A 15,613-nucleotide genomic window follows, 5' to 3' on the forward strand; every position below is an offset into this window, starting at 1 on the left:
CTAGTGGCATCGCTGCTATAAGGGCTGGATTCACCGCTTCATAAAGCTGAACGCTACTCCCACTCCAGTGAGCCCTTCTTGCTTCAGTTTGGATATTCTATCAAGTTCGCCAGTGGATTCTCGACGAGAGCCCCTACGTAGCGCGCCATCTATCAGTGTTTAAACCCGGCAACCTACCCAGGGGGGAGCCCGAGGTAGGGTTTTTGTTAGCGGGGCTCATCGAGATTAAGAACTCGAAGGTAAAAACAGACACACGATTTAGACAGGTTCAGGCTGCTAGATTGCATAATACCCTACGTCCTATATGTTGGTTGGATTGAATTGCTTTGGAGGGGGTCCCTGCCTCACCTTATATTGCCGGGGGCAGGGTTAAAGGTCGGTTGATTACAAGAATACTAGTCGGATACGACTAGAAGAGTTCTACTCTTACTACAACAAGTACTTTTTTAATCCTTGACTAGTTTCTATCTTTCCATGTAGACTACACCGTCCTGCGCTATGGTCTCCATATCAGATACGTCTCAATGTCCAGTCTTATATTTAGAACTGTCCCGACCTTCTAATGGGTCTATAGATGTATGTACAACCCCCCAGGCTTCGTGCGGAACCAGCGAACAAAACTTCCATCTTTCCTTTTTTTTTTTAAGTTCACCTGGCACAAGCTGAAGACCCTGAGAGCTTGTTTGGATAGAAAAGAATTGAAGGGGATTGAGTTTAGAATACACTAATTTCTCTCCAATCGATCTTGATTGGATCGTGTTTTATTTGTTAGGTACAGTGATTACATCAAGATCCTAAAAAAGCGAACATGCTCGACAGTAATTGCTAACTCTCAGGCACCACTTTTCATATGATTTGCTGCATTCATCAGATTAATATTAGCTAAGAGTAAAATACAGAAGGGCGGTCCTGGACTTTTCATGTGGTATTATTTAGGTCTCTAAACTCTCAAAATATGTTTTCAGGTCCATAAACTTGTCTCGAGATGCTGTCCGGATCCCTAAATTCTCAAAACATATTTTCAGGTCCCACAATTTATCTCATGGTGTCATCCGAGTTAAACTCTCAAAGTGCATTTTAAGATCCCATCAAGCGCTAAGCAACACATGCATGATCACTAGTATAAGGTGGTTGTGAAGGTAACAAGCGAGGAGGAAGCATTGCCATCAGTAACAGGCGATAGGTTTTAAGATTTAAAAATATATTTTAGAGTTTAGGGACCTGGATGAAATCTGAGTACAAGTTTGGGGATCTAAATATACACTTTGAGAGTTAAGGACTCAGATGACACCTTGAGATAAGTTTTGAGACTTGAAAATGCATTTTAAGAGTTTAGGAACCCAAATCCACTATAAGACTATAAGACAAGTTCGGGGACTGCCAGTGCATATTACTTATTAGCTAATGAACTGAACAGTGTGCACTCCACACTTCTCGACGAGAAATCAAATTAAACTAGCTGGCTAAACAAGGCACCGATGCAATTCATCAGTTTCATGATTTGCATGCGCTGTAAAAAACTGATGATGCAAAACAACTCCGTTCAGAGTACAAATAAACATGATCAAAGCGGGCAGAAGCACAATTCATTTCTTGTTACAATCTGGGGTGTTTGCATTGCAGAATTACAACAATTTATCCTCCCACCATCCTCGGCGAGGATGTCCACCATTTCTTCCATTCTCGCTTGCCAGGAGCCCAGGACGACAGGACCCGGTCCGCGCCCGCGCATCCTGTCCGCGGGCCGCCGCTGCAGATGGCGAGTTCTTTCAAGCTCTGACTCGCAAACACCACAGGCTCCTCCACGGGCCTGGCACTTGCCAACACCACGCAGCTACTAAGCCCAATCAGGCAACTTCAGCGTGGGGCAGGCTGACTCCGAACTGGTGTCATCACTATCACGACCAAAATGCACACCCTCAGTGACCCTCTGATCCAGCAAGATTAACCTAGCAACTACAGACATGGTTAGACAGTCAGAGTGCCTCCCCACCTTTTATACTCAATAGACATATACTATATCTAGATATATAATAATATATATGAACTAATAAAAAGGCTAAAACGACCTACAATTTGAAATAGAAGGAGTACATCTCAGTGCACCAACTCCATTCTTACTCCTTGCAACCTCCGCCTAAACACTATCTACTCCCGCTTCGTTCTCAGATGATGGAAAGGTTGAAACAATACGCCTGCGCTTCGAGAGCTTGTTACATCTCGTGGTCAGGCCGTCAGGCCCACATGGCTAGCATAGACATCAAGCTAGCCCCGAGCAGCAGCGAGGCGTTCAGCGCGAGCTGCAGGCGCCCTCTGCTCTGCACCTTGGCGCTCATGAACTCCTCGGCGAGGATGTCCACGAGCGCCATGTAGACCAGGATCCCAGCCGCCGCGGCCTCGAGGAGCCCCTGCACGAGCAGCGCCGTCGGGCTGGTCTCGTCGTACACGGAGGATATCGCGATGCCGATGGAGACGCCGGCCGGGGTCGTCACCGAGAAGAAGAGCGCCATCGCCACCACGGATTTGAGGCGAAACTTGGCCTGTGATACAAAGAAGAAAGTATACGTCATCGCACTGGACTACTGGAGTAGAGTAGTTAACAAGGAGTGACATCTTTACATGGGCTGACTTGTTACCCTGCCTAGGGCCTAGGCCCAGTAGTATCAGATATGTATGTGCCCATTCAAGCAGTACCGGCCCAGTTAGTATTATTAATTTTTTCACAAAGTTTTATAACCTTAGCTCGTCAAACCAAAAGATGGAAAAATCTATATCTATACCTAATATTAAATAATATTAAAGAGAGTATGCTTCTTTCAACCGTCAACAGTCGTGGACATTTTGCAAGTAATCAAAACGCAGTCACAGTCTCCGGTCTCCGTCTACTCTTCCGCGGGCGCACCCCGTCTCTTTCCATCCGCCGCTGGTGGGGGAGGGGTTAAACCCAAATCGTCCATCGGCATCGGCGTCAGCGTCCGACCCTCCGCCGCGATGCCCTACAGCGGCCGGCCCACCTCCTCCCTTTGATCGGCATCCCCGAGCATTAAACCCCACCCCGGCCTCCTCCTCCTTCCCCACGCCTCCATAGCCAAGCCACCAAGCACCTCCACCGCCGGGTCGATTCATCGAAGCTCTAGCCGCCTCCACCAAATCGGCCACGCCCATACCTAGCCCACCTCCCCAGCTCCACCCTTGACTCCTCAATGCTGCTCGCCACCCACCACATGATTGGGAATCGGAGATTCCCCATCCGCCAGGTCGGCCGGGCGCTTGGCGGCCGCGGCAGGGAGCGCGACGGCGATCGTGGCCAGCGCGGCGAGGAGTGACGTGGCACGCTCCCGAAGCTCGGCCACCAACGCCTGGGCCGCGGGGGCAAGGAAGCGCAGGAGCTCGGCGAGCTTCTCCCCGACGACATCCCACGGGAGCGCGCCTTCGCCAGGGTCGAATCGGAGAGCCTGTTTTGCAGCGAGGGACGCGGTGCTGAGTTTCCTTGGGGTCGGCATAGCCTGATGCTGCTATACTCAGCCTGATGCTGCTATACTGCGAGCTGCTCAGCTTGCAGCTCGACCGATCGGCTAGATGTTCTTGGTCGTCATCCAGAGGAGGAAGAAGTGGTTGTTGGTTTGTGCGTGTGATGACGGCGTTGTTTATTTAGAAGATGGTGATGATGATCGATCATATCGAGGTTGGACACGACGACTTGTGCACCGAATAAATTAGAGCTGCGGATTTGAGCCGTTGGACAGAAAAGCCTGTCGCTGCAAACCACTAGAAATAGGTCGGGTCAATAAGCTTTGGTCCCGTTGTGCTCGCCAATCTTTTCTAAAGTCTATTCTGAAACTAACATTCTTTTTACATTTTATCAATTTTTATTTTGTATTTGTAATATTATTATTTTTAATATTTTTATTTGTTGAAACAGGTGAATATGATTTGTCGAAGATCAGTGCGCGTAAAAGAAACAGGATAGGCCAGCAGGTGGCACATCAGTTTAGGAAGTCAATCGGTGGGTCTATGACCGCTGAGCGGTTTGAACCATGTTTGCTTCGGTGTACTCCTGCAGCTAGTTTGGTTGAGTTTGGATTTAGAAATAACTAGCAAAGTAAAACTTGAGATCAACCGAAAAGTAAATTAATAATACAAATAAAAAGATAGAAATGCAATGAGTATTTGAGTATTGATTTTTTAACAAACGTGTAAAGATCCATTGAGTATAATAAAAATTGAAAATTTTATAAGTTTTAAAAAATAGTGAGCACACGGGCTAGTGAAAGAAAAAGAGTCGTCAAATTATGAGACGTTAAGGGTCGTGGTTTTGTGTTTCTCAAAAAAGTAACAACAGCGATTTTGTGACAAGATACTTTGATGTGGACTTTGCAAGACCTAAAAGATGAAACATAAGTTCTAAAGGTGCTGCGTGACGTTTTCCTTGACAATGTTTAGAGGATTGGTAGGTTCTGCTGAGTGCTAAACCGCAACGGCCCCAACCTTCGCCATTGATGGCGCAGTTTAGTGGACAAGGACGCGAATTGACTACTCCTAAACCAGACCAAATTGGAAGGAAACAGCGTCCTCACCTGGACAATGCACCCGCCGAGGCCGATGCCCTCGAAGAGCTGGTGGAACGTCAACGCCGGGACGAGCGGGCGCACCGTGCTCGGGAAATCCGAGGCGCCCAGCGACATCCCGATGATCAGCGAGTGCACCACCACGCCCAGCTCCAGTACCTGGATTCACGACAACAACACGGCTCGATTAAATCAGTTGAAAATCTTCACCGCACCTATCTGTTTCTTGGAGCAGGGAAGGTGTGGCCGTACGTACCTGAGAGATGACGCGGTGGCGCACGAGCTCGTCGCCGGCGGCGGTCGGCGCGGGCGCGACAACGGACATTCCGTGCGCGTGCCCGTCGGACGCCTCCTCCAGATCGCCCTCGCAATGCCCGGGCTCCGGCGGCTCGTCGACGACGGCCGCGGCCTTCCTGGCGACCGTGCGGCGGAAGTACCCCGTGGCGACGGTGTCCACGACGAGCGTGGCGATCGCGGCGAGCATGGCGACCATCCCGGCGAACGGGAAGTGACTCCACGGCCCGCTCGCGAGGCACGGCGAGCCCAGCGCGTCGAAGGCCGCGGGCAGGATGTGCACGAGCCCCGTGGCGAGGATGACGCCGCCCGCGAACGCCTTGATGGCGAGGAACAGGTCCGTGCCCGGCCGCAGCGCCGGGAACCGGCGGCCCAGGGCGGGCACCGCGGCGCCCGCGGCGCCGCCCGCGAGGATGCAGAAGATGGCCGCGACCTTCAGCCGCAGCGCCCGCGCCTTGTCCCGCCCCGCGGCGTCGTCCGAGCAGCTGCACTCCACAGCGGCGGCGAGGTCGGGAAACAGGAAGACCGCCAGGAGGAGGTAGCAGAGCGCGGCCGCGAGCCTGGCCATCGTTTAGCGCTGCGCTGCGGCTCGGCTCGATCGGCACGGCGCGGCGCGGTGCTCTGTGCCGCGTCGCGCGGAGGCTGGCACTGGCACATGCGCGTGCGGCGTGCGTTACCGATCTGTTTCCTCGCGGCGTTTTGTACCCGGCGTGAGTGACTCGCCATCTCACTTCCCGGGTGTTACGAGATGCGATGGGGATGAGCTCACCATGCGTGCTCTCGCTAGGTTCCGGCGCACGCCGCGACACTTATCGTGTGAACGCTTTGACACCTCGCCCGCGCCCTCGCCCTCGCCGCCGAATCGATGGGTGGTGAAAGCAGCGGAGCAACGGCGAAGATCAGTGAATGCTGCCACACGACGACGTGTTTTCCACGGACCGTACGTGGATAGGGCTGCTGGTGCCGAGTTACTGGCAGTAGCAACTCAGCGAGGCGTTTCTGACGGGATTGGATGCCCGTCGCCGTCTTTGCTCTGCACGTCTTCTTCGCCCGTTGGTCCTAATGCACTTGCATGACAGTGGCATTCAGAGGGCCTGACGGTAACGTTCAGATTAGATCCGATTGTTACGTCCCTCGAAAGACGGCGAGCGATCCACTTTACGTTGAATGATCCAGTACCTCAGATGTTGACTGTGGTAAAAGGCAGTAGATACGTGTCCAGGACTCGATGTAATGAAACATATATAGCGGAATTAGCGGGTCGATGTAAACTCGATGGCTTCAACCTGATAGACTATTAGGACATGGAGAGAGTACAGCCGCCGGGGCACTTAACAACTCGGTGACGAGAAAGTCTTGGGGATCGTGACTTTTGACATGTTGACACCATGTCGACACCCTGTGTCATGTACATGAGGTCGGAGGACCTTCTCATGTTGTGATCTACACACGGCCACGCCATGTTCCAGAGTCCAGAATCCAGACGGGTTCAGTAATATGTATTATGTAATGTAGTGGCATATGCTACGCACACGTATCTAGTGGCTTACCATAGTCAACTTGCATTCTTTTTTCTTCTTCTCTCCAGGTATTATATTGCAAGAGAACAGCAGGTGCGCTTTCACGATTGGTACGAATGGAAAGCGCACCAGCTTTTTGCTTGAAGTGGGTTTGATGCAACTGTCCGCCTTTATATATCTCTCTTTTTTGCAATCCTCAACGTACAGTCAACAAATCCGTTCATAGTTTTGCGTTTTAGCAGCATAATCGGCATTTTCTTACATGGATCATGGATTTTATTTTGGAATGTACTTCTTTTTACAAACACAAATAATAAACTGTCAAGTGATGATCCCAGATCCCACAATAAAAAGATTCGAAACTTCAAAAAAAGAAGAAGAAGAGTTTGGATCAGTACTGTACTCACTAGTGTTTCAAGCCCATATAGCAAGCATGGACATCAGTGCCGCCCCGACCAGCAACGACACGCTGACGATGACCTGCAGCCTTCCATTGTTCTGCACCCTAGGGTTCATGAAGTCTTCGGCCAAAAGGTCGACGAGGGCCATGTAGTTCAGGATACCAGCCGCTGCGGCGTTGAGGACCCCTTCGACGATGAGGGCCCTGGGGCTGTTCTCGTTGTAGGTGGAGGAGATGCCAATGCCGATCACAACCCCGACCGGCGTGGTGAGCGAGAAGAAGAGGGCCATTGTCAGCATGGACTTGAGACGGAACTTGGCCTGTACGAACCCAAGAATTTTCATCATACCAATAAATAATCATTATTATATCCTTATGTGATTTGCTTAAACCCTAATCTTATGAAAATGAAAGCACTGTCCAAATGTATTTTTTTCGCTTGGCTTATTATGCACGTCAGACCGATTAGCGCGTGGATGATGACGGCCACATAACACCTAGTTCCTCCTTAGCTAAATCGGCGCACAACATATTAATAGTGGAAGTTGCCAGTTTGCCACAGTGGCTTGGCCAGACAAATACATCCACCTGCAAGCCTGCGCCCAAGCCACTATATGGCGCATTGGACGACCTCTTTTGCCATAACAGCAGAAAGATGCCAATGAAGGGTACGCTGTCTATGATCGATCACCCTCATAATTGTATTTTTTTTCAGGTCCTCAAACTCCTAAAATGCACATTAAAATTCCTAAATTTACTAATCTATTCACGTAAGGTCCAAATGGCACTTGCTTAAGTTAAACGCCTACGTGTGTCATGACATGGCGTGGGGTGGGACCCTCACCCTTTCTTCTTCCTCCCTAGCTCTCTCCCACGCACTTGCAAAGCAGCAGGAGGAGGCTCGCATTGAGGCGGCCGGTGGCCGTGCGCGGGCGGCCCAGCACGAGCGGAACCGCGGAAGCCGCCACCCTGCCGGAGCGGTTGGCGGCGGCCCGGAGGAGAGGACGGTAGCCGAGGCCCCGGCCAGTGCAGGTGAATAGCGGTCGCGGCCACAAGCGGACGGGGGCGGAAGCCGCGACCAGCGCGGGGGACGGCGGCCGCGGCCGCGGTTTAGCACGAGCGAACGAGGACCAAGGCCCCGGCCAGCATAGGTGGACGGTGGCGGCGGCCGTGACCTCGCGCGAGCTGACGGGCCAAAGCCGCAGACGTACGCCCACGCCGAGCCGGCTCAAGGCGAGCGCAGTGGCCAGGTCCGTGATGCCCACACCCATGATGACGACGTTCCCCTCCAACAGCCGCGGCGTTGCCGAGGCAGCTGCAGGGCGGAAGCGTCGGCATCCAGAACACCGTGGATCGGAGGAGGAGAGGAGGAGGAGCACCGGTGGAGCTAGGGAGAAGAGATGGAGGTGGCCAGTCGGGGCTGCGGGCCTCGCTCGACCCCACACCCGGCCGCTGTGCTGTCGTAGCTCGCCCCGACCTCGCCCCTTTTACCACCACTTGCCCTGACCTCACTGTTGCTCGCTCCGACCTCGCCCCACCGGGGCCACCGCAGCCGCATGACCTCAGGTTGCCCCGGGGCCGCCTGCGCGCGAGCTCGAGCACCCCCCACCTGCAAGCGCCCTTGAGCTCGAGCACCTCCCCGCCGGCGACAATCCAGGCAATGGAGAGAGAGAGAAAGAGAAAGTGAGAGATAAGGTAGTAGGGCCACCTCAACGCATAGTCAGCACGCCACTTATGCAATTTAATGTAGGTTATGAAGATTTGGACCTCACCCGATCGATTAGCAAATTTAGGTGCTCCAGTATCATTTTAGAAGTTCCGGGACTTGAGTGACACTCGCTGCTAAGTCATGTACCGCCAGTGCATTTTACTTTTTTTTTTTACTCTGTCTGCTTTCCTTGATATATATCTCCTGAGCTTGGAAACTTGCAGCACTTCAATATTTTTTGCTGGTGTCTCACTGTATAACATGTGTGAGTCTGAGAGCCACATGCCAATGAAGGTATGCATAAATTCTAAAAATGACAACAAATTGGGTGATGAATTGTACAGGTTCTGTCATTTCCTGTTTGGATTGATGGTATTCCAGGCTCAGGGAACATTATTCTAAGATCTAGTTCAGACTTGAGCTAATTTTCTTAAATTTTCAATGGAATATCCCCAATCCACGCAGGCGAATTAATTAGGATCACATGCTTGAAATATTATTGTTGAACATTGATTTAAACAATCATAGGATGTTTTTTGAAGTTACAGAAATATACATCAGAACCGCAAAGTCACACACTCTCGCTCACTCTTTTTCTTGTCATGTACTCCATCCGTTCCAAATTGTAGTTCGTTTTGACTTTTCTAAGTTTATAGTATTATTATATATGTCTAGCCTAAAATAGCCAAAACGACATACAATTTGGAACGAAGAGAGTAATATACTTGACCAATAAAAGAGTGATGCAATGACCGGGCTTGAGTAGAAATTTAGGGGGGTGTGGGGCGGGGATAGGAGAGCCTGCGACGGGGCTCAAGAGAAACAAGTTGCAATAAGATGTTGTACCCTAGCTTATGATCCATCTGTAAGAGGTGAGAAGACGGTGCCAAAGGCTCTCTTCGAAGGTAATGGATGTGTCTGGGGAGTGTTTTAGGTGGTAAAGGGGGCGATGTATAGGAGACCAGGGACAAAAGAGCAAAAAAAAAAAAAAGCAGGTGTATTGTGCCCTAACATAATTTTTGAAATTAAGCTTGGTCTAATGAAGTAATGATTGTATTGAGCACCTATTTAATCGTACAGTGTTTGCAGCTAGCGTCTCAAGTACTACTGTTGTAAGCTTTGGTAGTTCGTATGTAGCACTGTAGACAGTAAATCAAAGCGTATACCTGCACAATGCATCCTCCAAGCCCTATTCCTTCGAAGAACTGATGAAACGTCAGCGCTGCAACAAGCGGTCTGATCGTGCTGGGACTCTCAGATGCACCTACAGACATCCCGATGATCACAGAATGCACTATGATCCCCAGCTCGAGCACCTGCTTGAGGACATTCATGCAATACAAGCCAAGGACATATACATCCATATGAGCAAACGCACGTGCAGCATGATCAAGTACATATATGAGTTATTATACTCCGTTGGATTCATGGACAGGGATGATGATGGATCGATCAGAACCTGCGCGATGACGCGGTGGCGGATGAGCTGCGCGCCGCCGCCGTCGGCGTTGGACGTCGACGCCATCACGGACACGACGCCGTGCGCGTGGCCGTGCCCGCCGTGCGCATGGTCTGAAGCCTCCACGTCCCCGATAACGGGCGCGGCGGCGGTCTTGGCGCTGTGCGCGCGCTGGAAGTATCCCGTGGCGATCGTGTCGACGACGAGCGTGGCGATGGCTGCGAGCATGGCGACGAGGCCCGTGAACGGGAACTTCTGCCACGGCCCGTCGACGAGGCACGGCGAGCCGAGCTTCTCGAAGGCGTCCGGGAGGATGTGCACGAACGCCGTGGCGAGGATGACCCCGGCCGCGAAGGCCTTGACGGCGATGAAGAGATCGGTGTCCGGGCGGAGAGCCGGGAACCTCCGGCCCAGCGAGGGGATCGCGCAGCCCACAGAGCTGGCGACGAGGATGCAGAAGATGGCGACGATCTTGAGCGTCAGCGCCCTCGCCTTGTCGCTGTCTTCGTCGGTGGAGGCCTCACATTCGCAGTCGGCGACCGCGAGCAGCGGGAGCGAGGCGACGGCCAGGAGGCAGAAGACTGCAGAAAGCTTGAGATCGGGAGCCATGTTTTAGTGTCCAAGGCCGAGAGCTAGGAACAACGGTGATGGACAGTATGGTTGTATGGCTGTATGCCTGTATACAACTACAAGTATATATGAAGCAGTCCTTGCTAGAGCTTGATCATGGATGTACTAAGAAAATGAAATGGGAATATGAGACGAATGTTAATTAAACATAGTAATCGCGTGGAAATTTTCTGGAGAAGTAATAACACGGCATCGATTCGTTAAGTCCTGCCAACATGGCAAAATTTTAATTAGCAAATGGATTTGGTCATGGGCTCGCAGCTCGCTCATTGGGTGGCTAGGTACAATCTGAGCACAAATTATTGGCAATTTGGAGCGCGAGCTGCATGGCTGCATATGGTACGTAATTTTGCAGTTATCCATAGTCTACCACCGTTTTCCTTGATGGATACTTTGCACACACTTCAATTCGTCCTTAACAATCAGCTTCTCCAAGATCTCCGAGGCGCCAGTCACCGTACGTTCTCTGTGGCATCGATGATCGATCCCTCTTTTCTTGGAACCGAACGAATCTCTACGATCACTGACACACGCCGTTCTCGATCTTCACGTAGAGTAGAGACCAGCGAGCAGTCAGAACTCGGATAAACGTGTTCAAAGATTACGGACCCTGCAATTATCTCGTATGATACTGCTCTTGCAGTACTGTCACTCCAGCGCTCTCTGCCGGCTCCTCAGATCCATTCATCGGGTCAACGCCGCCCCATCGCCGCCACCAATCATCCGCCCCGGCCCTGTCCATGTCTGATTGGCGCTCCGTCATGTACGCCTCCCTGGGATGAGATGCCGTTTAAAAATTTCGGGGTCAAACGAGCATACAGAAATTGTCGTCGAGAGATGTCAGGATGTCGACATACAATTTGGGCAGCACGCGACACGGAAGGCAGTGATTCGGCAGATAACCTCGTCACATCGAATATTTATATACTAATTAGGAGTATTAAATATAGGTTAATTACAAAATTAATTGCAGAAATGAAGACTAATTCGCGAGACGAATCCATTAAGTCTAATTAATTCATGATTAGCACATATTAATTATAGTATCACATGGTCAAATCACGGATTAATTAGGACATGATTACCACATATTAATTAACCAATATTTAATACTCCTAATTAGTATCTAAATATTCGATGTGACAGGTATTAAACTTTAGTCCCTGGAACCAAACATTCCCTTAGTTTTCTTAGGGTTTCATGTGGCACGACGTATCTGGAGTCGCTATATCCAGTAAAATGTACTTCTTCCTTTTAGTTATGGTTTGATTAGTGTCGTTGTCAAGAATTACGAGTCAAGACTACATCAAGTGAATTTGTTTTCTATGCGCGTAAGGCTTGGATGGTTGCGTGAGAAGACACGGAGTTTATACTGGTTCGGGCAGGAATAGCCCTATGTCCAGTGTGGGATGTTGCTCGTGTTACTCACGCAGAGTTTGTAGTAGCGATTACAAACGGGCGAGAGAGGGAAGCTGGTCCCAAGTCTCTATGGGTGTGCACTGATGCTCGAATGGAAGGGTTGCGAGTTGGGCGTTTTGGTTGCTTGAGAGCCATCGGGCCTCCTGGTCCTCCTTTTATAGCGCAAGGAGAGCGCAGAAGTTACAATCGAGCCAGGAACCGAAGGGAAGTGAAGAAGGTGAGCAAGAAAGTAACAGTGCAGGGAGAAAGACCGGGCCCCCGGGGTCGTCGCTTTCCTTTCCGGTCTTTGTCCCCTGTCAGCGGGACCATCGGAGGGGGATGGTTGTCTGTCTCCGGTCGGCCGTTGTAGCCGGACATGCGATATATGCATGGCGACCGTCCGTTGTAGCCATGCATGATGATGATGATGTCCGGCCGCAGCAATTGTGCACGTCGTGGAGGGCGGTCGACCTTTGTAGCCTCGCGTGATGACCGGGAGGCGCGGCCAACATGCCCCTGTCGCCGGGCCATGCGGGAAACCGGGCGGCGCTCCCTCCGTTGCTAGGCGGCATGGGCGATGAGTACCCAACAACGAACGCCACAGGGGAGAATTAGGATGGTGCCGCTGTAGCCCCGTGCGGTCGTGGCTACAGTCTACCACCCGAAGACTGTGGCAGGTCACGTCGAGGAGCGCGGGTGCCTTTCTGCGCGTCAGAGCCGCATTCCGGGTAGGCGCTCCACAGGTCGCATTTATGACGAGATCGGTAGGGGCCCACGAGATCCGCGCTCCGTCTGCTGATCTGCGCCCACCCTCGGGCGAGGCAAATCCCTGTCTTGTGGGCCCGGTGCGCCCGACCCCTAGCGCCTGGGGTCGGGCGAGGCGGAGCCTTGCAGCAAGGGGTTGGGCGCGTCCGACCCTAGGACCATGGGTCGAGCAAGGCGAAGCTCTGTCTTGTAGGTCCGGATCCGCCCGACCCCTTGCACCCGGGGTCAGGCGAGGCGGAGCCTTGCGACGAGAGGTTGGGTGCGTCCGACCCCTTGCGCCCGGGGTCAGGCGAGGCGGAGACCCGCCGCGAGGGGTCGGGCGCGTCCGACCCCTCCGGCCTGGGGGTCGGGCGAGGCAGAACTCTCTCAGCTGGGATGAGGAGCAGCCTCGGGGGCTCAGGCACGTCCGGCCCCTTGACCCGGGGGTCAGGCCAAGTTGGCGGAGGTTATTGTTGCTGGAGGTAGGCTCGGGCCCTTATGATCGTCGTTTACGGAGTATAAGGAAGTCGTTAATATTTCCCCCCAACAGTAGCCCCCAAGCCTTTGGTGGAGCAAAAATGCTCCTCCAGAGGCTGTATTCATCGTTCGTCACGGATTTTTGTTTGTCCTGCAACCTGCATTTGATCAGGGAGAAAAAGTTTCGCTCGTTCGGTTTAGCCGGGGAGTTTTGGGTAGGCAGGGAGTTTCGAGGATGGCTCGGTTCGGGAAGATTCCCTATCATTTCGATGACCACTCCTGCTCCAAGACTCCAAATTGTGACCACACGCGTGGTCGTTTGGTTGCGATGCCAGCCCCCAAGCCCTCGCGTGTTGCAGGAGACCGATCGAGAGGTTGGATCGACTTTTGATCGTTACCCCTCAAGCGTCCGTTCGTTGGGATGGAGGGGGTGAGACGTGCCACGTTATCCTCATTGGACGAACCGTGGTGCTCGTTGAGCTACGAACGGGTCAGTTTGAGCGGAGTCCCGATCCCCGTTCGGGGGGATCCGGCTCGGGCCAAGCTGGTGGCGTACTCCAGATTCCGGATGGCCAGTTTATATAGTTCCCGGGTCCGTTCGATTGGATCCGGGGGCTTGTTGCCTTTCTTCGGGGAAAAACCATGAACTTAAACACCAGTCCAAACTCGAACGTGAAGTCGGGACGCCCTTGGCTTTCGCTCGCCTAGGTGGTGGCCGCTAGCGGACCTGTCCCTTCTCACCCCTCGCTCGGGAGCGTCCTGGGGCAACTGTCGAACCCTGCAGTGGGCCAGCCTTCGAACCCCTGGACCGTAATGGGCCGTAGGAGCGTTTTCAGCTCCATAACCCTTTTTTACTTGTTGGTGGGCCCCGTGCCGTACATGGAGCGGGGCGGAAGCAGACTGATCTTCAGGGTGCTCGGCTTCAGCTCCTGCAGGCGGCTCAGCTACAACTTCCTCTTCGGGCACCGGGTGCAACTCGTACGTGCCGTCAGCGAGGTTCAGCTCTACACGAAATGCAAATGCAAAGGGTCAGACACTTCGACGGTGATTTTAACAACACTTGCACAGATTTAGCACAAAAACTATAGCAAAACTACAGGAAAAGTGCGAAACCCACTTTATTGGATTCTACTCAGAATGAGGATTCCATCCCAAGGGATTTCACATTTTTCTGATTTTTTTCTCGATTTAAGATGAATTTCCCAAGCTTCTGTCGATTTAGAACAAGTTAAAAGAGTCAGATCGGTGAAAACTTACAATCTGACCCTTAGATCTAAGGAACAATTGTACCGGGGCCCTCAGATTTAACTTAGAGGAGTCCTCGGAATTTTACACAGATACCCTAGGTCAAGGGAAAAAGACACAGCCGAGTCCTCGGGCGAGGCGGACAGGGGTCGGGCGAAACAGACAGGGTCGGGCAAAACGGACAGGGGTCGGGCGAGCTGGAAGGGGTCGGCAGCTCACCTTTGGTCCTACTGACGAAGTCTTGGGGTCAGGAAGAAGCAGGCTCAGGCGAAATGACAAAAGGCGTTAAGTTTCGGGCGGCGGCGAGGTCCGGCGGTGCTCCAGTGGCGGTGGTGCTTCTTGTGGACAACGAACAAGCTCTAGCACTGCGCGAAGGAAGGCGAAGCGGCTGGCGGGGTGTTAAGCGGAAGGGGAGCTCCACAGAGAGCTCAGGCGGCGGCGCGTGAGCACGAAGCAGAGGAGTGTGCGACGGCGAGTGCGATGGAGAAGAACAAAGGAAGCAGTACGGCAAAGGCAGTGGTGGCGAAGGGAACTCCGGTAGGAGGCTGCGGTACCCTTTTTGTAGCTGCGCGGAAGTGAACGAGCTCGAACGGAGTGAGGATAAGATCGAGGGAGAAGAGGAGTGCTCTACCGCGGCAGCCATTGGCCAGAGAGGCGGAGCTCTGGGGACAGGACCCTACGGCATTGGACTAAGGAGATAGTGCTAGGCAAGCGCGGTTTTGCCGGGTGGAAGGATTGGCGAGGTCGAGCGCGTGCTTGGTCACGTCAAGCGCTGGATTGGGTGCGGCGGCTCGGTATTGGCGGACAGGAGGGAGAGAGGCGCACCGCAGGCGGGGGCGCTGCAGGCGAGGTGACAGGGCGAGCGGTGTGACGCGAGCATGCGTTGACTAGCGGCTCTGCTGGGGCACGCTACTGGTGAGGTGGGGGAAAGGAGTTGTCACTGCCTGCGCGGCGATTGGTGAAGACGGCAGCGTCGCAGGGCGCGCGCGCGGGCAGCGCGACTGAGGTATGACGGGAGGGCCGGGAGGCGTTGGGGCGCGCGTTCGGGGATCCGAGTGGGGCGGATGCGCGTGGGAGGCAAGGTGATACCGGCGCGGCAGCGGCCAGTCTTTGGTCACAGTGGTGGGCAGTGCGCCTGGTGCGGCCGGCGAGGCCTCGGGCGAGACGAGA

The 15,613-nt window shown here is 53.0% G+C and overlaps 2 protein-coding genes across 2 annotated transcripts; both read right to left on the minus strand.

Moving 5' to 3' along the window:
- Positions 1-1,555: 1,555 nt before the first annotated feature.
- Positions 1,556-5,604, minus strand: LOC101752544 (zinc transporter 5). The gene is made up of 3 exons (XM_004961715.4): positions 4,825-5,604; positions 4,578-4,727; positions 1,556-2,540 (listed from the first exon to the last, which is right to left on the minus strand). The coding sequence occupies exons 1-3, from the start codon at positions 5,428-5,430 to the stop codon at positions 2,235-2,237; spliced, it is 1,062 nt and encodes a 353-aa protein (XP_004961772.1). The 5' UTR covers positions 5,431-5,604; the 3' UTR covers positions 1,556-2,234.
- A 1,104-nt stretch (positions 5,605-6,708) lies between these two features.
- Positions 6,709-10,597, minus strand: LOC101752957 (zinc transporter 9). Its single transcript, XM_004961716.2, has 3 exons — positions 9,950-10,597; positions 9,657-9,806; positions 6,709-7,102 (listed from the first exon to the last, which is right to left on the minus strand). The coding sequence occupies exons 1-3, from the start codon at positions 10,556-10,558 to the stop codon at positions 6,797-6,799; spliced, it is 1,065 nt and encodes a 354-aa protein (XP_004961773.1). The 5' UTR covers positions 10,559-10,597; the 3' UTR covers positions 6,709-6,796.
- Between the last annotated feature and the right edge of the window lie 5,016 nt (positions 10,598-15,613).

This window comes from Setaria italica, chromosome III, assembly GCF_000263155.2.
Source record: "Setaria italica strain Yugu1 chromosome III, Setaria_italica_v2.0, whole genome shotgun sequence".
In the NCBI taxonomy this organism is placed as follows: Eukaryota; Viridiplantae; Streptophyta; class Magnoliopsida; order Poales; family Poaceae; genus Setaria; species Setaria italica.